Source organism: Alosa sapidissima, chromosome 13 (genome assembly GCF_018492685.1).
Source record: "Alosa sapidissima isolate fAloSap1 chromosome 13, fAloSap1.pri, whole genome shotgun sequence".
NCBI lineage: Eukaryota > Metazoa > Chordata > Actinopteri > Clupeiformes > Clupeidae > Alosa > Alosa sapidissima.
The window spans coordinates 5,508,404-5,530,373 of record NC_055969.1 but is presented as its reverse complement, the minus strand read 5'-3'; the positions used below and the strand labels follow the sequence as shown (position 1 = coordinate 5,530,373).

The 21,970-nt window shown below is 47.6% G+C and overlaps 1 protein-coding gene across 2 annotated transcripts in view; it reads left to right on the top strand.

Annotated features, from left to right (window-relative positions):
- Positions 1-21,970, top strand: part of specc1lb (sperm antigen with calponin homology and coiled-coil domains 1-like b) — a 29,584-nt gene that overhangs the window by 3,481 nt on the left and 4,133 nt on the right. The window contains exons 1-14 of one of the 2 annotated variants that reach the window (XM_042060194.1): positions 3,469-3,639; positions 4,480-4,675; positions 4,754-4,898; positions 5,051-6,771; positions 7,453-7,660; positions 7,948-8,021; positions 8,127-8,302; positions 8,588-8,751; positions 9,012-9,121; positions 12,041-12,119; positions 12,704-12,793; positions 14,489-14,651; positions 16,351-16,453; positions 20,944-21,060. In XM_042060194.1, the coding sequence (XP_041916128.1) occupies positions 3,602-3,639; positions 4,480-4,675; positions 4,754-4,898; positions 5,051-6,771; positions 7,453-7,660; positions 7,948-8,021; positions 8,127-8,302; positions 8,588-8,751; positions 9,012-9,121; positions 12,041-12,119; positions 12,704-12,793; positions 14,489-14,651; positions 16,351-16,453; positions 20,944-21,060 (3,384 nt within the window). In that variant the 5' untranslated portion in view covers positions 3,469-3,601. Of the gene's footprint in view, positions 1-3,468; positions 3,640-4,479; positions 4,676-4,753; positions 4,899-5,050; positions 6,772-7,452; positions 7,661-7,947; positions 8,022-8,126; positions 8,303-8,587; positions 8,752-9,011; positions 9,122-12,040; positions 12,120-12,703; positions 12,794-14,488; positions 14,652-16,350; positions 16,454-20,943; positions 21,061-21,970 lie in introns of those variants that run through there. The other variant, XM_042060195.1, reaches the window with a different exon arrangement.

Below are 21,970 nucleotides of genomic sequence, written 5' to 3'. Positions count from 1 at the left end.
GTGCTAGAGCTGGAGGAGCCCACTGACTTCAGCATATAGGCTAAACGTTATCCTCAAGGCCCTCCCAAAGGAGTAAAGGTAGCAGGGTCAAGTTGTAAATAGCTCTCGCGGACGTGACTTTCATGCGTTATTGGCTGCTCTGAGACCGACCACGCAGTACAGGTTGAAAGCGGACTGAGCGAAGTCAGGATGAAGGTCAACGTTTAGTGGGTCAGCAGGAAGTTCCGTCTGTGTGCTCGTGGGCATTGCATGCGCCCTCCCTGCCACTAACCCCCTAAACCTACATACAGCATCTGTTTTTCCTGTTCCATGAAACAAGGCCCTGTTTAAGAAACGTTCCCCTGGTGTTGTGCGGCATTAGCCGTCCCCCAACAGTCTTCGGAGGAAAAGCCATTTGGCATGTCTGTCTCACCCCCGAGTCGGCAAATAAACACACAAACCACTTAAACACATGTGGCACAGTCAGTAGCACAACGTCTGCTGTTTGTGAACTAGGCTAAGCCTGAAAGAAATAACGTGTGTGTGTGTGTGTGTGTGTGTGTGTGTGTGTGTGTGTGACTGCGTAGAAGCCATGTGACTAGTATTGAAGACAGGGGGGGGGGGGGGGTGATTTGTCAGTTGAACTTGTGATGTCGAATGCGTGAGGGAGTATTATTGCTTTGTGAAAAGACACATGCAGGGCCTCTGAATACCGGGGTTGTAAGAGAGACTGGGATGACTAGTTTCGTGTCTTCTGGGTCCTCCACATGCATGCAAAGCTCTCCTCAGGGAAATAAATCAGGACAAGGTCTTAGCTCTCATTCTGGTTCTTCATTTAGGGTCTTAATTGGGATTTCAAAGCCAGACCAGTGCATTTCCATTGTGAAATGCTCTTTTTGTTCAGTCCAGTCTTGAGTGAATGGAGTTCTCATGGTGAATTGTCTGGGACCACTGTATAGTACACAAGCAAAGTGGGACTGAAGAGGAGGCTGTATTATTTGTGGATTGAATGAGTGGACATTGGACCATAAAAACTTTCTCTCTCTCTCAAACATGCACACAAGGCTGTGATCGCTCTGACCAAATGGTGTTCCTCTGCAGTACACTCACACAAAGACCTATTAAGTCTTTTCTTTTTGGCTGTGGGGGGCAAATGGTGACCTTTCTGGGGGCTGCAGACAGCTCTCTGGTGGTCGGAAATGTGGTCTTGAAGGTTCACAGCTTCTGGGTAGCAATGCCAAGACACCAGTAACCCCCCCCCCACACACACACACACACACACACACACCACCCCCTGAACTCTCTATTGTAATCTATCTTCTCCCTGACAATCAACACATAAATAAAGCAACCTATATAGATACTAACTATGGATCACCCGGTGCTGTGTGTAGGCTGTCATACTTATTTCCCTTTCCTTGTTTCTCTTTCTGTCTGTCTGTCTGTCTGCCTCTCTCTCTCTCTCTTTTCACACACACACACACCTATTAAGTCTTTTTTTCCCATGGAGTCAGCTCCAAAGTGTGTGTGACTGTGTGTGTTAATACCTGCTTACTGTTAGGTGTTGATATTTCAGTGGTCTTAAAATGTGAGCACTGGAATATGAAATAGTGTCTGCTGTAAGTGTGTTAAGCTATATACTGTACCTGTTAAAAACACGCTGTAGTGTGTGTGCGTGTGCGTGCGCAAATGAGGCAGATTGAAGGAGAATGGAGAATGCTTTGGACATTGTCTCAGTCAATATTTTGGTCTTCTCCAGTGTAGCATGATGATCCTAATTCAGAGCGTGTGTGCATGTGTGTGTTTTGGGGCCTGTGTTAGGTGGAGCTGACATAGCGTGTGTGAAATTGGAGGTTGTTTCAGCCAGTATCTGATTTCATAGGTAAATGAACCAGTATCTGAACAGATTGTTCTTCATTGCACCTGATTATGCATCAGTAGGCTAGGGTATGTGTTTGTGACAGCTGACAGTTGGCACTCAGCATAGTAAGAATGAAACAGATTTTTTAAAGAGATTTTTAACGAGAGTATGTCTTTTCACTTTTCAGTTGTAAATTTATATTTTGAGTAGAATTGTATGCAAATGAGTGTGTGTTTGAGGTCATCAGCGTTTTTATTGTATGTGTCATGATATATCTGGTAGTAATCATTGTGTGGTTTCCATACATGTGTAATAGGGTTTGAATGTGAAACTGTGTGTGTGTGTGTGTGACTCAGTGTAAGGCCGGAGGTTTGGCGGCAGTGTTGTGCCGGCTGCGGTAGCATCAGCACACGTAAGCTGCCCAAACCTATCTCAGCTGAGCAATATTACCCCGAGTCCTTCCCAACCTGTCTCCCTCAGGGCATCTAGAATCTCCGCTATGTTATGATTTTCTAGCCTGTTTTTGTCTGCTCCAGCCTATTAGGGGGAAATACTAGTGGCAGACATCCTGCACTTACACACTCAGACCTCTAACCAAAGCCTAGAAAAGACTGAATCATTCACATTTAGTCGGTAATTTCTCTGTACTTTATTTTCCGATGAGTAGACAGGTTGTCTGTTTATGGTTGTCCATGTATTTTTCTCTGAATCCATTTTCTCACGACTGGCTGTCGGTGGTTTCTCGCGTGTTTCGACCTGCATGAGGTCGACTGAGACAGAATTTTTTGAAAATTTGTTTTGTTACCTTTCGTCTTTGTTTTGTCTTCAGTTCAGGCAGATCAGCTTCAAAGGGAGCTAGTAAAAAAGTGGAAGATAGACATTCCCGGTTGGATATGGGTGTGTGTGTGTGTGTGTGTCTATCCTATGAAGAGACTTTCGTGAGCTCTTGTGTTGTTTTTGGCCGTGGGGGGCAAATGGTGACCTTTCTGGGGGCTGCAGACGGCTCTCTGGTGGTCGGAAATGTGGTCTTGAAGGTTCACAGCTTCTGGGTAGCAACACCAGTAACCCCCACACACACACACACACACACACCACCCCCTGAACTCTCTATTGTAATCTATCTACTCCCTGACAATCAACACATAAATAAAGCAACCTATATAGATACTAACTATGCATCACCCGGTGCTGTGTGTAGGCTGTCATACTTATTTCCCTTTCCTTGTTTCTCTTTCTGTCTGTCTGTCTGTCTGCCTCTCTCTCTCTCTCTCTCTCTCTCTCTCTTTTCACACACACACACATACTTGGTCCAATCCCAGCAGGCTGTGTGGAAACCGATTTGAAGTCTTGAGCATGCAAGCTTCCTTTCTCAGGGCACCAGTATCCTCAGGCAGCAACGGTCCGTCTGCCCCTAGCAAGCCTTTTAAGGCCACAGCCCAAGTGGCCTTCTCTCTCTCTCTCTCTCTCCCCCCTCTTCCCCCTCTCCCTCTCTCTCTCCCCCTCTTCCCCTCCGCCCATGATGATGTGATAAGAGAAACAGCTCTGTCTGGCCTAGGACCCTCCAATCATCTGGTTTGTGTGTGTTCAAACCGCCGTCAGTTTGACAGTTCCCTCACCCTCCGTGTGAATATGAAAATACTTGAATGAGGGAGACAGAGAGGGCACGCGTGTTTGAACATAACTCTGTAGGGACTTGAGAGTGAATATTATCCTTCGCTGGGCTTACTTAATAACACCAGCAATAGAATCCTCAGCACTGAAATGTGTTCTCCCAAGAAAACCACCACTGCTCGGATGAGGTAAACTTCTGGACAATTAAACAGATCGGCTAATAACCAAAGCAAATGTAAATTAGTACCTTAAAAAGTTTCTGTTGCCGCTGATCATGTTTTGTCTGTGTTATGTCTACTGAGTAGTCATTGTGCTTGGCAGTTTGATTCCTACTGTTTGTAAGCTGCCATGTAATAAGTATTGTGGTATGTTAAGGGAGCGCTTGAAGAGAAACCGTTCGGTCTGAATGACATTAGATACCCCTTTGATGTGGGGAAGTGTAGCGTTAATGTTTGCAAACATGCGGTTTTCTTTACCTACTCAGGAGTTTTATTTGTGTTGGCCATGTTGCTAGTCCATGGAGTAGACTTTAGACTGTATGAATTATTTTTACAGTACATAGTCTATGGGCTGTCACATATTGTAGTTTCATTCAACCATTCCATATTGATTGTGCCTTTATCTGCTATTTTATTTGGGTATGTTTTGTTCATTAAACAATCAGCCTGGTACTGGTTGTTTTGGTGATCTATAATGAATGATGTGACTCAGTTCCTCCATCCAGTGGTGGTCTGTTGGACCAAAGCCAAGGTCCTCTGGACGCTGACTAGAGGATGTGTGTTGCCAGATAGTCAGTTGAGGGTCAGGACACAAGTAAAGGCCAAGAGAAGCAGAATGATTCTTCTGTGCCAACACAGATAGACTTAGCCACTTTAACATTAGCCAGAGTAAATATAATGACTGGTCATAACCTATGTCCTGTTCTCAGAAGATCAAGTGTTCTGTTTTAAGTTGTTATTTAAATGCATGCCGATCTTATCCTCACAGTTATGTGAGTTATATTTGGCTTTGGTTATATTTCTGCTCAGATTGCGCAGTAAATGTATCAGAAGTTCGGAACCCAGCATGAAAAAGGCGAGCAGGCCGGCGGCTGCTACCACCAAGGCAGCAGGGGGCGCTAAAGCACAGCAGGCCGAGAAGGGCAAAGCCGAGGGTGCTGCCAACAGCATGGGCACAGGGGGCAAGAGCACAGCAAAGACTGCAGCCACGGGGCCACTAGCTAAGGTAAATTTACCCGCCTCTTTTTAAAGTATTATGATCGGTGTTCTGAGCAAATTGATTAATTGCTGTCTCCTTTGCCAGACAAAAAGCAGTGATGATCTGCCTGCTGCTACCACTGGAAGTGGAGGGACCACAGTAGGAACCAGCACCGGCACCAAGACCAAAAGGACCGGCAGCGCTACATCCAACCCCAGCATCCCAGAGACCAAGACGAAGAGCACCTCAGGTGTCCTTTCTGACTCCCGGAGACTAGTTGCCTTTGATAATGGCAGCTATATGTTAGAGACATTAGTATTAGCAGAGTTTATTTTCTTGGTCAGATTTTTGCAATATTTCCCTGAAGTGTATTACATTTTTGTTCTACTCTCTCTTTCGAAGGCTCGATGAGCAGACGTGGGACATCGTCTCAGTCAAAAGAGCCCGGCTCCAACCGCGAGAGCCTGAGGGAGCGCTCTCGAGCCGGCGCCGCCAAGAAGGCCTCGGGTCCGTCAGACCCCGCAGCACTCTCCAAGCGCTCCCGCTGCCGCGTGCTGGCCGAGTCCGAGTCGCGCATGAGCAAGTCGCGCTCGGACGGCCAGATCAGCCAGAAGGCCCTGCTGGAGGCCCGGGTCAAAGACCTCCTGGGCCTGGCCAAGAGCAAGGACCTGGAGATCCTCCACCTGAGGGGGGAGCTGCGCAACATGCACTCCCAGCTCGGGATGCTGGAGCCTGGGACCGACGAAGCCGAAGGTGTGACCAGTGAGGAGGCCAGCGGCGATTTGGCCAATGGCGAAGACGAAGCTCCTGCGGCGAAGGCCGTCCCCGAGAAAGAGCCGTCGGGTCCGTTCAGCGCGGCCGACGTGGAGTCGACGCTGCTGCTGCTGCAGGACCAGAACATCTGCATCCGTGGCGAGCTCAACCTGCTGAAGAGCGAGAACCGCATGCTGAAGGACCGGCTCAACGCGCTGGGCTTCTCCCTGGAGCGTCTGGACAGCCCGGACAAGGGCCTGCGCTGTGCTTCCCTGAGCCCGGAGCCCGGGACGGTCAGCAGCAGCAGAGCGGGCAGTGTGGGCACCAGAGCCTCCTCGGCCGAAGGCTCGGCCCGGGGCTCCACGGAGGACCTGCTGGCCGACCACCACCACCGGCGCCTGCGTCCGCTGTCCCCGGAGGCGGCCGACAGCGAGTGCAGCGAGGCCTACCAGCCGGTGGTCACCTCCAGCGACGACGCGCTGGACGCGCCCTCGGGCTCCTCGTCCGAGTCGGAAGGCTGCGGCGGTCCGCCCTCGCGCTCGTCGCCGTCCCTCTCGCGCCGGGGCAGCAGCAGCGAGGTGTCAGTGGCCTGCCTGACCGAGCGCATCCACCAGATGGAGGAGAACCAGCACAGCACGTCCGAGGAGCTGCAGGCCACGCTGCAGGAGCTGGCCGACCTGCAGCAGATCGCCCAGGAGCTGAGCTCGGAGAACGAGCGTCTGGGCGAGGAGCGCGCGCTCCTGGTGGACTCGCTGTGCCAGCAGGGCGAGCGGCTGGAGCTCTACGGCCGGCAGCTGGAGCTGTTCCGCGGCCTGCTGGACGAGCACCGCGTGCCCTACGCCGCCGGCGGCAGCGGCGAGCCCGGCGAGCCGGACGCGCACAAGAGCGGCCGCTACCTGGAGCTGGAGCGGCGCTACGGCGAGCTGGTGGAGGGCGCGCGCTGCGAACGCGAGCAGCTCCTCGGCGTCCAGCGGCAGCTGAGCGGCGCGCTCAAGATGGCCGAGCAGGAGAACGCCGAGGCCCAGGGGCTGGCGGCGGCGCTCAAGGAGCGCGTCCAGCGGGCCGAGCGGGCCGCCGAGGCCGAGCGGCGGCAGCGGGACGCGGCGGCCGGCGAGCTGGAGGCCCTCCGGGCGGCGTCCGGCGGCGACCAGGCCGAGCTGGCCAGGTGCCGCGCCCAGCTGGAGCAGGAGAGGCAGAGGGTGGCCCAGCTGCTGGCCATGCACGGGGCTGGGGAGAAGAGCGACGTCCGGCAGCTGCTGGACAGCGAGCGGGTGGAGAAGGAGCGGGCCGAGAGCCGGGCCGCACAGCTGCAAGAGGAGCTTGGACACACCAGAGGCCAGGCGGCACAGCTCCGCGAAGCCATCAGCAAGGTGAGGAGAAGGAGGAGTGTGCCAGCAGACACACACCAACACACACTTTGTCATACGCATACATACGCATCATGTTCCATCCCACACATTCAGATGTTAAAGCAGAAATGCAGCGATTTTTTTCACATAGAGCTCCATGTCTCGAGGTCACCGAGTACAAAAAAAAAGAAAACAATCGGTTCTACCTAGCTCGAGTTGCTACAGCCAACGGTTAGAGCTTTCAGGCAGCTATGGTTCTGCACTCTGGGGTGCATGAACATGGGGGGAGTCCCCATGTTCATGCCCCCAGAGTGTAGTGCTGTAGCTGCCTAGCTGTTTAAACTTTCTACTGTATGTGAAAAATCACCAGATTTCTCCTTTAAGGTCTGGAGAAATACTGTACATAAAATGGGAATCAGAAAACAACCTGATACTGAACTGTACAATCTGAGACTTGAATCAATTTCTTGAGTTATTTTACTCTTGAATTATTATTTTGCTGAATTGACTTTTGAATTTGCAATGTGCAATGCAAACACCAGACACTAGCCAAATGCTGGTGAAATATGAAAGTGGTTGAGACGCAAAATAATGATTTACTACTGAGCGGCTCGCGACCATTCATTTGTCAGTGGCTGGAAGGTTTCAAAAAAAAGTTCATTTCCACCTCTGCCCCCCCCCCCCCCCCCCCCCCTTTCAAAGCTGGAGAGTGACTTTGGCGCGTTCCGTGGCGAGGTCCAGCAGCAGCTGGCCGAGCAGAAGCGCGCACTGGAGAAGCAGCGTCTGGAGCTGCAGGAGAAGGACGCGGACATCGCCAACATGAAGGAGACCATCTTCGAGCTGGAGGACGAGGTGGAGCAGCACCGCACCGTCAAACTCCACGACAACCTCATCATCTCCGACCTGGAGAGTGAGTCCTGCCGTCTCCTTTCATCTCACCTATTACTGATCTATCACTCTCTCCCTCCTCTGCTCTACTGTATCCCTTCCTCACGGGAGGCCACATGGGCACTTATGGAGAAACTGTCACTCAAATTAGGCATCTCTAAACTTTCCTGTTCAATGGTAACTTTCTGTTGTCATTTTCATATACATTTGGCCACTAGAGGGTGCTATCTGACAGGCATCTTGCTGGGACTTACCAGTTTCTACGTGCAGGTGAAGCTGATTATTGTCTCTCTCTTTTATGTCCTATAGATACAGTCAAGAAGCTAACAGACCAAAGATATGATATGGAGAAGGAGATAAAAATCCTCAATCGCAAAATAAGGGTTTGTATGACGTTTTCACATTGATAAGCCAGAGGAAGCTTTCTGTTGTGTGTTGCATCAGAGTTTTTATAAAGTGTGTGTGTGTGTGTCTCCTCCTGTGTTCAGGAGGAGTCTGCCGAGTGGCGGCAGTTTCAAGCAGACCTGCAGACGGCTGTGGTCATTGCTAACGACATCAAGTCCGAGGCGCAGGAGGAGATTGGGGACCTGCGGCGCCGTCTGGTGGAGGCTCAGGACAAGAACGAGAAGATGAGCAAAGAGCTGGATGAGCTCAAGAACCGCAAGTACGACACTGTGTGTGTGTGTGTGTGTGTGTGGTTTGTGTGCAGGGTACATATTTGTATATGAGCATAGTTCAGTGGGTGGTTGATAATATGCAAATGTATGCATATATTGGTGTAACTGTGCATAGACTACAACTGTCAGATTGAGACAGCCGGGTATGTTGTAAATATAAAGGAGAGATTGTTGTTTTTTTATTATTGTGTGTGTGTGTGTGTGTGTGTGTGTGTGTGTGTGTGTGTGTGTGTGTGTGTGTGTGTGTGTGTGTGTGTGTGTTGGTGCTTCAGGCAGGATGAGGAGCGCGGGCGTGTGTATAACTACATGAACGCTGTGGAGAGGGACCTGGCTGCGCTGAGGCAGGGTATGGGCCTTAGCCGACGCTCCTCCACTTCCTCTGAACCATCGCCCACTGTTAAAACACTCATCAAGAGCTTCGACAACGCCTCACAAGGTGTGAACAGCCTCGTACACACACACACACACACACACACACACACACACACACACACACACACACACACACACACACACACACACATATATATATATATATATATATATATATATATATATATATATATATATATATATATATATATATATATATATATATATATATAGACATGTGCAGCTGAAGTTTACTGATATATCTTGCCCCTCACTTTATAACAGTGATCATATTATTTATATGCTGTGTGTGTGTGTTGACAGGACCTATCCCCGCTGTTGTTCCTGCTGTTGCCGCGGCAGCCATTCCACGTACTCCTCTGAGTCCCAGCCCTCTGAAGACTCCTCCGGCAGCTGCCGTCTCTCCCATACAGGTGAGCTTGAGGTCACAGGGGTCAGAAGGGCATGATGGATGGCGCACACTTGACCTCTTTTTAAAGTGAAGAAGACACAGATGTGGTTTCAATCCTGCACATGAGCAAACACTTCTACATCATACTAGCAAGACCTCAACACTGGTCTTTGTCTGCTAAGCCATCTTGGCCAGGTAGTAGAAGTGACACATTTTCACCACCGACAAGGTCGCCTACATTAAAGGAAGAGCTCGAAAATTCTAATCCACTTTTCAAATTCAGTGGTGCTTAGAGTACTAGCTCTACCAGTTATGGTATTAGCTGTCTGTTCATTGTCTGCCATCATAAAAAAAGCTCAGGTGTTTATGCCAGCGTCCTGGCACAGTAGATGGGACCCAAACAAAGTGCCTCGGACCAAACCATGACCAGAATGGATGGGACTGCTGTAATGTTTTAGGGTGCCGAGTTCCAATATCAACAACCATTCACCAGAGTCGCGGACAGACTCACTCGTTAAGTGTTCCCCTCTCTAGTCAGTTTCAGAGTCTGTTTCACTGCAGTTGGTTGATGGATTTGAGCCACCAGCACATCTGGCTCAATGACTAATTATTATTTAATTGCTATTTTGTGTGGGAGAAGTCAGCCGGTGCGAGCTGGCCAGAGCTTGCAGTCAACGGTATGGCATCCATTCCTTTTGGAACTCAACCACACGCCGTGTCATAAGACAGTAAGCTACAGTGGAATCCTGTGTCCGTTGCCGAGGGCTGCTGTGTTATCTCTGTGGGCAGAAACCTGATGAATCATATGAGGTAGATGGTGTTATTAAGAAATGTAGTCTTGCATAAACCCTATTGATGGGGGAAGGCTGGTCCATTGTTTTTTAGGGAAATTCCATAAGTTCCTGTCCTCAACTTCTGAGAGCACATGAGAGCAAATCGGTTGTTAACGGCTGCCGTAAGGTCCTCGTAAAGTTGATTTGTGTCAAAGGAGAGATTATGCTTCTCAGCCGTGCAAGGTAGTTATGCGAGGTAGTTCATGACTTGACTTCAGGTTTTCTGATAAGGTGACAAACTCCTCTCCATGACTTCACCTTTCTGTTTGTACGTGTGATGAGGCTGTGACTGCGATCAAAGGGGAGTTTCTGTGGCTTTGACATCCTAATGGAATTAGCAGATGGATGGGATGCGTGCTCACGCACGTGTGCGTCGCCTGCACACAATACTGTGGATGCCTCGGCTCCAGTGGTAGTCTCTCTCTCTCTCTCTCTCTCTCTCTCTCTCTCTGAGAGCGTGCGGTGTGCGTGGGGGTTTCCCCCTCCTCCTCCTCCTCCTCCTCCTCCTTCTCTGGACACTCCTTAGGCGGATGTCCTCTAGAGAGACTCCTGCTTCAGCTCGCCGCTCAAGCTTCATTTACAATGCAGGCGCACCTTTAGGGGGCAAAACAGGATGTTTGTGCTGAAAAAGAAATGTGCAGAACGGGATATTTATAGTTATTTTCTGGTCTTCATCCCCTTGTTTGTTCTCTATTTGAGTGGGGGGAGGACTGTATTGACCATGCAGAATGTCAGGGGAGATAGTAGCGAAGCTGTGCTCGCGGTTGCCTCTCTTTTGGTATCATTCCCCCAGGACACACACATGCTGTGGCAATATGGCGTTCAGCAAGAGTCTTAATTCATGAATGCCAACGGGTTTGGTCCATGAATGAAGATGGTGCTTTACTGTGGGGGGAAATGTCTCCCAGGAAGATTGATATTCTCAGGACGCGCTACAGTCCTTCGTGGCTGCTCATTTGGATGGTCATAAAAGCTGTGCAGAGGGAAATGCTTGACCTCTCTTTCATGAAGGTCACACAGGTTTATTAAAGATGAAATATTCAGTAGTATGTCCAGACCTCTGTCTCCATCATGTGTCTGGACTCATGTGAGGGTGGCGGAGGAGGGGAGGATGGACATAGGAGAGGAAGGAAAAGGGTTCGCCTTGAGATTCCATCGTCCTCCTCTTCTGACATCATCACTCCCGGAAATCCAGAACATCCCAGAGGTCCAGTGGAACAGCATTACAGATCTGCCCGTCTGTGTGAAATGGATCTGACCGAACAAAACAAACAACAAACACACAAACATTCAAGAAAAACATTCAAGCTTTTCCATGAAATTACAGCCATTAACATGATGTTGAACTGGTGGATTATATCCCTTAACAAACTTTTTTTGTTTACACTAAATGTTTACACCTGCATGTCTTCCATCATCAGTCTGGTTAAATTAATCACTGTGAGACTTGACAATTTTATGAGTGGAAATGGTCGCTTCTTCCACAGGGATGATGAACTACACGTCTTTAATCTGTCCAGCGATTTCATTAGATTTCACTTTGAGTAGTGAGCCAAAATGAGACACTGGGCTCAGACGTCTGCGCCCGTACAGTAAAGCCAAGAAGATGCCCTGTGGAGCCGAATGCTTTGCATACCTCAGCGGAGCGTACGTCTGTGTGTAATTTAGTTAGGGAGTGTGTGTGCGTAAGAGTCCCAGAAGACATGATGCTGGACATGACCACAGGGCAGTAAATCCCACTCCATTCATCTGTGATGAATATGAGCATTGTGGATGCGAACAAGCACTGCCTTATGATCTTGTGTTTGTAGCTGTGTTAGCCACAAGTAATTGACTCATATTTATAGAACATCTGATTACTCAGATGATTGGACGCTGTCGCACTTAAGGTTCCGTAAGAGCCGAAAGTCTTAATTCAGTCTCTGTAAACCGCACCACAGTCTAGGAAGTTTGTTTGAGGACACTGTGTCCTCACTGCAACCTTTGACCTTCATTGTGTTTTTGCTATGTGCTATAAGCTAATAAACACAAACAGCTTTGTTTTGTTCCAAAGAAAGGTTATGATATCTATGTTATCTGGACTTGAACTGTGCTGTCTTGGTTTACAGCGGCACTCTGTGACCACACCCAAACCCCTCTGCTCTCTGGTGGACAAAAGACCAAGCTACTCTGACCTCAGTATGCCAGGTATGTTCTTCCCTGCACCCCACTGGGCCCCATCACACACACACACACACACACACACACACACACACACACACACACACTAAAGCAGATGTGAATCTCTCTAAGGAATCTGAAACAGGTGTGTGGCGGCACTCGCCTCAGATCCTACACAAACCATACCATATGTATGCACTTAGACACACATGCAGCTGTCTACTGTTTTTCAGAGGTAGGGTGAGTTCAGGAGTACTTGGGGTTATATAAATATGCCAAGTTTATACTGAAGGTTTTGTAGTATAGGTATTGTCTTTACATTTATCTCCCCCAGAAATAAATGTATTATTTATTGGTAGCGGAAATGTACCATATATGCACATAGGAAGCTGCTTTGAGTGTCCTTTCAGTGTGTGTGTGTGGGTGCTCAACCCTTTCATGATTATGGACACGCCAGCAGGCCTTTGGGTCCCCCACTTTAATATCATCCCACATAATACTATTTGAATAAAACATGAAACCCAATATAGTGGCTCATAACATGAGAATGGTTACATTGAGTGTGTGTGTGTACGTCTATGTGTGTGTGTGTGTGTGTGTTAACCCATCAGGAGAGCACCTTCTCCGTACTTCACCGGGCACACGTTCAGGCTCAGCTCTCCAGCGGGTGCCCAACATTGACTCGTCCAAATCCATCTCAGGTGTGTTTACGCTTGTGTGCCATCTGTCTTTCGCTGTTGCTGTTATTAATGTCCAGGTTTCCATGCACTCCATATTCCCATCAAGGTCCATATTCAGAATAAGATGTTTCCATGTGCAACAGAAAAGGGAATATTCCTGTTCGCATGTTAATCAGTATATTTGGAATAAATAGCGATGTGCAGTTGAAGTAGTATCTGCATTGTGACATCAGCGGTCTCTGTCCCTGAATTTAATTCATGACACTAAAATAGGTGAATTTGGCCAGATTAGAGCCGTTATTGTTTTGCATTTTAGCCTTTATAATAGGCTGCTTTGTGTTCTTTCCACCGATTCGTCATCCATCAGCAGTGCAAAACCTGCATTTTCTCATTAGCATTACAGAAGCATTATGATGCTTTCACCCATCATTAAATTCCATCATGACATAAGCTTTCAGGTTTAAATACATAAATTCAAGTCAAGTCAAGTCAAATTTATTTATATAGCACATTTCAAAGCAGTAGCATTGCACCAAAGTGCTTTACATAAAATAATAATAATAATAATAATAATAATAATAATAATAATAATAATAACAATAATACATATAAACATATAAAAAAAGGGACAGGTGAGGGAGTCAGGGAGTGTTAAAAGCTAGGGAGAAGAGGTGGGTCTTTAGGTTGGATTTAAAACTACTAATAGTGGGGCAGGATTTCACAACATCAGGAAGGCTATTCCAAAGCTGGGGAGCATAGACAGAGAAAGCTCTGTCACCTTTGGATTTAAGAGAGGCAGAAGGAACACAAAGAAGACACTGGGAAGATGATCGAAGAGCTCTAGGAGGACAGTAAGGAATTAAAAGATCACATAAATACTGAGGTGCTAAACCATGTAAAGCTTTGAAAACAAACAGAAGAATTTTAAAATTAATTCTTTGTTCCACAGGAAGCCAGTGCAGTTTAGCCAACACAGGTGAAATTGACCTCATCTTCCCTCTACAAGTGCAAACCTTTCCCTATGTTTGCCAAGTGTCAGAGCATCAAACTGAAATTCCTTGCCTGAACATGCTCAGACGGAATTTAATATTCTAAAAGGGTGTGTACTGTGTTTACATGCCACAATATTCTGGTTAAAAGAGGCATATACTACGGGTTCAGAATATGAGCTTAATCGTGTTATGGCAGCTGGAATAAGGTGTTTACATGACTCGTGCAATCGGAATATTGTAATTATTCCGTAATTTGGCATGGAAATATAGTCATTGTTGTTTTGTCTCATTGAGCAGTTAAGTGGTGATTAGTGTCTCTGTGATTAGTGGGCTTCAACTGTGCGTGTGTGTGTGCGCGTGTGTGTGCGTGCGCGCCCTGTATGAACCCAGAGCCATGAGCTCATCACCAGAGTGTGTGTGTGTGTTTGTGTGTGTGCGCGCGTGTGTGTGTACGCGTGCGCTCTGTTTGTTTGTTGACTTTCCTGTTGTGTTTCTCAGTATCTCGGCAGAAATGTAGTCATTGTTGTTTTGTCTCATTGTAGCAGTTAAGTGGTGATTAGTGTCTGTGATTAGTGGGTTTCGTGTGTGTGGGTGTGTGTGGGTGTGGGTGTGCGTGGGTGTGCGTGTGTGTGTGTGTGTGCGCGCGTGCCCTGCATGAACCCAGAGCCATGAGCTCATCACCAGAGTGTGTGTGTGTCTGTTTGTTTGTTGACTTGTTTCTCAGTATCTCGGCGTAGCAGTGAGGAGCTGAAGAGGGACCTATCCGTCACGGAAAACACCGGCTCCACCCCCCTGATTACGCTTGGACCCTCCTCCCCGCAGCTGTCACTCACCTCAAGCTCCTCCCCCACGGCGTCAGTCACCCCCACAACCAGAGGCCGCTTAAGGTATGGAACCAAAATACCCGGCCCTGTGTTTTGTCACGTTCCATTTTCCTCGGAGGTGGCTGCTAAGAATTGCATCTGACACCCAAATTGACTGTGTTCCAGTTGTAACAGGTCAGAAGAACAAGATGACAACCATGATATACAAATAGGACAGAACCGCTTCTAAACAACCCATTTCTGTGGCTTTCCTTTACTGTTGATGGGCAAAGGCATCTTGACATTTCAAACTCAGGCTTGAATCATGAGCATCCTCCCCTAACAGCAAACACAGTTTCGGGAGGAACTGTTTACAGCATAACAATGAAAAACTCAATGCAGTGCAGTGCCTGAAGACATTCCAGACTGATGGTTTTGTTAAATATGGGAACCCCAGATATGCAGAAATAGCAACATCATTGGTACATATGATGAAGTTATTGCCTGTGATTCAATGTTGTGGGTTGAATTATAAGATTTGCTGGGGTGCACGAAAGGGACCAAATGCGGTAGAGAGTTGAATGTTGAGTCATCCTCTGTTAGATGTACAGTCTCTGTCCCTGTTTGACAATTCTGTGACCTGCACTGCATTTAGGGAGAGAACACAATGTGTATGAAGGAGTCAAACATTATTTGTGTAAATTTTATATGTGTTCACCTCTTCACTCATCCTCTCTGTCACACTTGAGTGTCATCTCCTGTCTCTGTCACTCTCTCTCTTTTTAATCCTGCCTGACTTCCTGTCTCACTTCCTGTCTGGCACACCTGTTGCCCTGTCTTTTGGAGCTGCCTGTTTATCTAACTGTCTATCTGCCAGCCTGTGTGTCTGTATGTGAATGTCTTATAATCTGTCCTTTTCTCATCTGTGGGGGCCTGATGGTAACAGTACCTGTTACAGTAAGTCTCAGCCTTATGGGCGCTGCATGAATGAGGTTTTGTCATCGGGTCTTTACATCAGCTGGCTGTAGGTACTCAGTGTTAAGCAACAGTAGGTGTCCAGTTTCTCGATGACAATGACGGACGTGTTATCGGAGCCCAGGAATGATGGGAAGGCAACTCTGAGCGGAACAAATGCTCGGCTATAGGCGTTTTTAGAGAGAGAGAGAGAAAAAACGCATACATCACTGTACCTGGCCAAGCACAGTCGCTGTAATTCGACCACTGCGGCCTCGATACAGTCTGAATGGACTAACTTAAGTACAAACCAAGTGGTCAGTAAGGTGAGACCCTCCCTGGCACCCCCTGCTCTGTATGCCCCTGCAGCTTTGAGAAGGGGGCTTCTTCTCTTGCTCCCATCCTTTTTCTCTCTTCCAATTGTCGCCCTCTCTGTATTATTGACATCTCTCATCCCCCACCCCCTCATCCGACGACGAGGCCAATGACGCACCTAGAGCGAAAGCTGTGTTAAATATGCATCAGTGTACTGTAAGCTTATCATCACTGCCATAGACCCCCCCCTCCTCCTCCTCCAGAGTCACTACAGTCCATCTGGCAGAAGCGTAACCGGTCCGTTGTGATAATGCCCCAGATAATTGGGTCATGTCACACTCTGAGTGCACTCAATCCAATAATTATGGGTTTGTTGAGGAAATTACTGGGGCTGTATTGATTGTTGATGTAGTATTAGCGAGATTGTCGGTTAATCACTTTGTCTCTGTCTCTCTGTCTCTGTCTCTGTCTCTCTCTCTCTCTCTCTCTCTCTCTCTCTCTCTCTGTGTGTTAGGGAGGAGAGGAAGGACCCCCTGGCCGCTCTGTCCAGGGAATATGGCGGCTCCAAGAGGAACGCTTTGCTGAAGTGGTGTCAGAAGAAGACAGAAGGCTATCCGGTATGCAACACTCCAACATGACGCACACTTGCCCGCACACTCATATACTGCTCATCATGCACTCTTCTATTCATTAAATATGTATTACAAAGAATGTACCACGTGCACTTAACCATTTATATTCAAATGTGACATCAGGGTTCTCTTGATGCACGAGGACTACTGATCATAATCGAACATTTCCTCAAGCTGTAGTCAGACCCGCACAAGAGGAACACACACACACACACACACACACACACAGTCAGACACACACACACACACACACACACACAGTATGCCGGGAGAGAGAATGTAAAGAGCAGGCTGTGATGGACAGAGAGAATAAAAGTGTTATTCTAGTCAAGCGAGCTGCAAACCACTTCCTTCCCCTCTCTCTTCTGTCGCTTCCCTCTCTGGCCCCCGTAATGTGTTTACTGATCAGCCAAGACGGCCGGCCAGCCCTGCCACGTTGCCATGGCTCCCATTGAGGCTGGCACCTACCAGGAAGTGTGCCAGATTTCACCGCCCGTCCACACACACACACACACACACACATACACCAACCACGGGGGTCGTTCAGTGGCCCAAGCTCGGCCAATTGGGTGCGAGCGTGTCTCATCGGGGGGTTCCATGGGGGGGTTCCATGGGGTCATGGGAGAGAAATCTGCATTTTGGGTCACCTTTTCTAGGGGGAGGTATTTTTAGGTCGCCTCGTTCCACTTAAAAGTCACTACCCTGGTGACTGGCGCCTTGAGATCTTCCTCTGTCCACCTTTCCAGCCAGCTCAAAATCCTATATTTAAGCTCTTTTGATCCAGCAGTATGGCAGCCATATACATATCTCTCTCTCTCTCTCTCTCTCTCTCTCTCTCTCTCTCTCTCTCTCTCTCTCTCTCTCTCTCTCTCTCTCTCTCTCTCTCTCTCTCTCTCTCTCTCTCTCTCTCTCTCTCCGTTTTCTGCTTCTTTCTCCTCCCTCTCTCCTGTGATGAATGGTAATGGCCACGGTGGGATGGTGCTTGTTTGTCACCGGCCCGCCTAATGTGTTCATTAAAAGTGCTCTGGCTGTGTGCTTAGAGTACTCTGATGTGTTTTTTTTCTCTCTCTCTCTCTCTGTCTCTGTCTCTGTCTCTGTCTCTGTCTCTGTCTCTCTCTCTCTCTCTCTCTCTCTCTCTCTCTCTCTCTCTCTCTCTCTCTGAGTCACCACACAGTACCACTCGTCCAGGCCTCTTTCCTCTTCTCTTCCTTTCCTCCTCTTTTTTATTTTTCTCTCTTTTTTCCCGTTTCCACATAGATGATCTTTCATGCGCTCCACGGGGCCTTTTCCTGTTTGCATACACACACACACACACTCTCGGCAGCTATTGCGCCCTTCTGGTGGCGATGGTGATGCGACTGGTAATGAGAAGCGGTTGTGTGTGTGTGTGTGTGTGTGTGTGTGTGTGTGTGTGTTTGCGCGTGCACTCACGTGTGTGTGTATGTGTGTCTCCGTTGTTTGCATGACTCATTGACTCCGTAGCAACGCAGCGCCTTTTTCAGGAACATTAGCGTATTCCAAGAAGAGAAACTGGTCACTTGTAAAGGCAGGTGTTTTTTATTCTGCTTGTTATGGTTTTTGCTCCCTTTATGGAAAGTGGCCTGGCACTGGTATTGATGCACTTGATGGCTAGAGAGGTGAAGCTTAAAGGGTAATAAAGAATGAGATGGATTCTGAAAACATGCTCTTTCCATGGTGCAATTATTTTCATTGCACTCACAAGCGGCTAGTCGTACTTAATACCCAGTGAGGTGGCGTGCCCACTGTAGAAAGAAGGAAGGGCGCATTGCTGTTCTCTGCTGATTTTTCTCTGCTGATTTTTCTCTGCTGAACTGACCGCTCAGTTAAGGTCATGTGACCTCTCTCTGGGCCAATGGCTCTCATGCTCGAGACAGAATGTTGGTGAGTGTTGGAGTGTCCAGTAGTGCATTAAGTGGAATGTTCCAGGACGTCAGAGAATGTCCATAGCACACACTGTGCTGCCTGGTTGCCATGATGAATACTCTCCGATACAAGCCAGTTTAATCGAATGAATCGTTTTGCATTTGCAGAAGAAGCTGCTGCTGATTCACTGCAGATGTTCACTTTGTCACTGAAGGACAATGTGGAATGTTAGATGAGCCATTGCTGAGGGCATGTTGCATGTGTGAAATGCATGTTTTCCCTATGCATCTTCAGTACTAAGGTGACCCTGAATCAAGAGCAGGTACTTAGTTCATTCCTTATCTCTTGTTCAGCATGATTTCAACACACACACACTCACTCTTATCGTATCTGTTGATTTCATTGGTGTTCTCTTAACATTGAGACACTGCAGGATGATGTCACCATCTCACAACATGAAAGCAAGGCAAGACTGTGGTCTGGCACCTCTGGTTTGTGTGTGTGCCAGCGTGTGCCCTGTATGAACCCAGAGCCATGAGCTCATCACCAGAGTGTGTGTTCTCCCAGGTCTGTAGAGTTTCTGCTGATATGCCTCATGTCAGCCAGGGAGCCCAACCTCACGCACGTGTCAAGAGGGAACTTACTGAATGAGGCCATTGTGATGATAACTGCATGAAGGTGTTGCATTGTTTGTTGTTGTGTCTCCTTCTCATTTCTATGGTGGTGGTTGGAGTCATTTTAATCTGATTTAAAAAAACAATTGAGAGTGAAAGTGTGCGTGTGTGCAGGTGTAACCCGGTGTGAACTAGGGGAGTGCGAGAGGTGTGAATTAGTCGAATCCCACACTCTGTGATTCTGTGATAACAAGACATTAGCATCTGCAGGACGTCTGTAGGACGTCTGCAGGACGTCCTCTCTCTGTGGAGCCTGCGCTGTGACCAGTCCCAGCGTGTGACTCCAGCTCTCCCACTGATCTGGGATCAGCTCGTCGTCCTCACACAACACTCTCTCTGGCCCAGCCTCCATTTCCCTCCCTGCTGCTTCGTTGTGGCTGGAGCCATTTTCAGCGTCCATTCCCGGTGGTGCTCGTCCCAGTGTGACTCTTTCTCAGAGCTCTGGTACTCTTCTCAGAAAGGAAATGTCACTAAGCATCTGGCTTACCCCTTTACTTATTCTTGGCTATGCAACAATGACTAGAAAGGCCACAGTATGCATCCTTGGTTTAGTTCCCTTTTCTATAAGACTGCAGATATCCTGTCAAGCTTTAAGTAGAAGTGGCTCTCTGGACACTAATTCACTAATTGAGACTGGCCTATACATTTGTTTTTTTGCATGCAACATCTTCACCTAGTTCATGGTCTAAGTTGAACCGATGAACTTTAGTTTCTTTGCATCTTTATTTACAGAGGTTGTGGGTTTTTATTTGTTTTATTTCTCATCTTGCCAAAGGTGTTGGATGATTGTTGTGTGTTGCATGCGAGTGAGTTGGCACATTTTAAAATAGTAAAAAAAAAAAAATACATATGGTTTAATATGGTAATTTAAATACAATTAAAATCAAACTTGTGTTTTCTATGGCCAGCAGTCACATGTCATTTAATTCACACAGACAAGCATACCTTCTGGCAGCCATTAAACTCTTTGTGGTTAGTAAAATATATATTTTTTAAGAATTTTGACTGAAGATAGGAGAGATTCTCCTGTCAGTTTCTCATCCCTGGCACTATCAATCACTGTCTGTAAACTTGTTGAACATAGCCGAGCACTTAGTTGTGCAGTAGTTGGCTCCAGCCATAATCACTCATAATAGCTCAAGCCTCCATTAGGCAGCCATTAGAAGTCCCTCTCCTCGGCTCATGGGCAGTGTTTGGAGATGGTACCATCCTCCAGTTAAAGCCTGTTCATAAACAAAATGAATCTGCATTGAACATGCCCCCTGCAGCACCATGACTGAACTGTGAAGAGATGACCGTGCTCACTGGCTTTTGGCATACTCATTGTGCGTGTGTGCATGCTTGTGTGTGTGTGTGTGTGTGTATATATATATATATATATATGTCATCAGTGCAGACAAATTGTCCTCGTGCAAACACAGCAATAAAGGAGGATGTAAACATTACCAGGCACACGTGCACACAGACACACACACTCACACACTCACCCCGTAAGCCACTTCTTACCAGTGAAACCTCTCCTGTCATTTGAGTGGTTGGCCATTGGCAAACAAACACATATGGCTGTTGTATTTTCTCAGTTGTTTGGTTGGCGGCAAGTCAATGAAGTCCTGATAAGAATCCACTCTTATTTGTTATTATCCCCTGAGCACAATGCCACACTGATCCAGCACTTCATTTGCCTGTCAGATCAACACAGGGCTCTGTGCAACAAAGGGTTTTAAGTGCTGATGGTTCCTTGTTTGGGTTTTACTTTATTCTCGTAATTCAGATGCCTTTGTCAGACTCTCTGAGAAATAAATGTTGACAAAAGCAATTCCATTGTTACTACATAAGGCAAGTAATTTGATGATGGTTGCTAATATGATTGTATATATTATTGATATATATGCTCCTCTCTCGCTCTCCATTCTCCAGAATATCGACATCACTAACTTCAGTAGTAGCTGGAACGACGGTCTGGCGTTCTGCGCTGTCCTCCACACGTACCTCCCGGCACACATCCCCTACCAGGAGCTGACCAGCCAGGACAAGGTCAGGAGGCCATTGCACATCACCACACAGACTCCTTCCCCATCACCTATCTATCTTCACACTCATCTCAGTCACAATCTCTCTCTCACTCACTCACTCACTCACTCTCTCTCTCTCTCTCTCTCTCTCTCTCTCTCTCTCTCTCTCTCTCTCTCTCTCTCTCTCTCTCTCTCTCTCTCTCTCTCTCTCACACACTCACACACTCACACACTCACTCACTCACTCACTCACTCACTCACTCACTCACTCACTCACTCTCACACACACACACACACACACACTCACACAAAGCCCTTACAGACATACGTGTAAGACCGGCGGTTCGGCGGATGTTAAACGGTGGGGCCGTATATCTGAAGGACATAAACGGTCATATGGAAGTCCAAACTTAGCCGGTTGTTCTACTGCTCCCCCCTTAGTATTTTCTCCGGACATTATGTAAATGTGCTGTGTCTGAACGAAGCGTACAGTAGAACATGCGGTTAAAATTCACACCTAGTGAGAGGGCATGTCGGTGACGTTTCTTTCGTGCGTCCATGTGGTTAGATCTGACTTACATGCCAGTGTTATGATGGAGTGGCATAGTGCTGTCCAGAAAATCTCCGACTTGAAAAGATGCAGACATCACTGAGCTACTGTCCATGAGGGCAGACAGCATTGTGATAAAACACATGAAGGGAACGGCAAGAGACACGTTGATGTAGCCTACAACTGCATCGCAAGGCCAAAGGAATTCAAAAGACCGAATCATCATAAGCAGAAGGCGCTGAAAAGGCAGTAGCCTACAGTGACGTTGTTGACGACAATAACAGGAGTATTTAATAAATTGTTAGCCAACACGGTCGGTTTTCTGTTCTTTGATAGCCTTCTCATGACCTCACTGCTGAGCTCGCTGATATTTGTTGAGCAT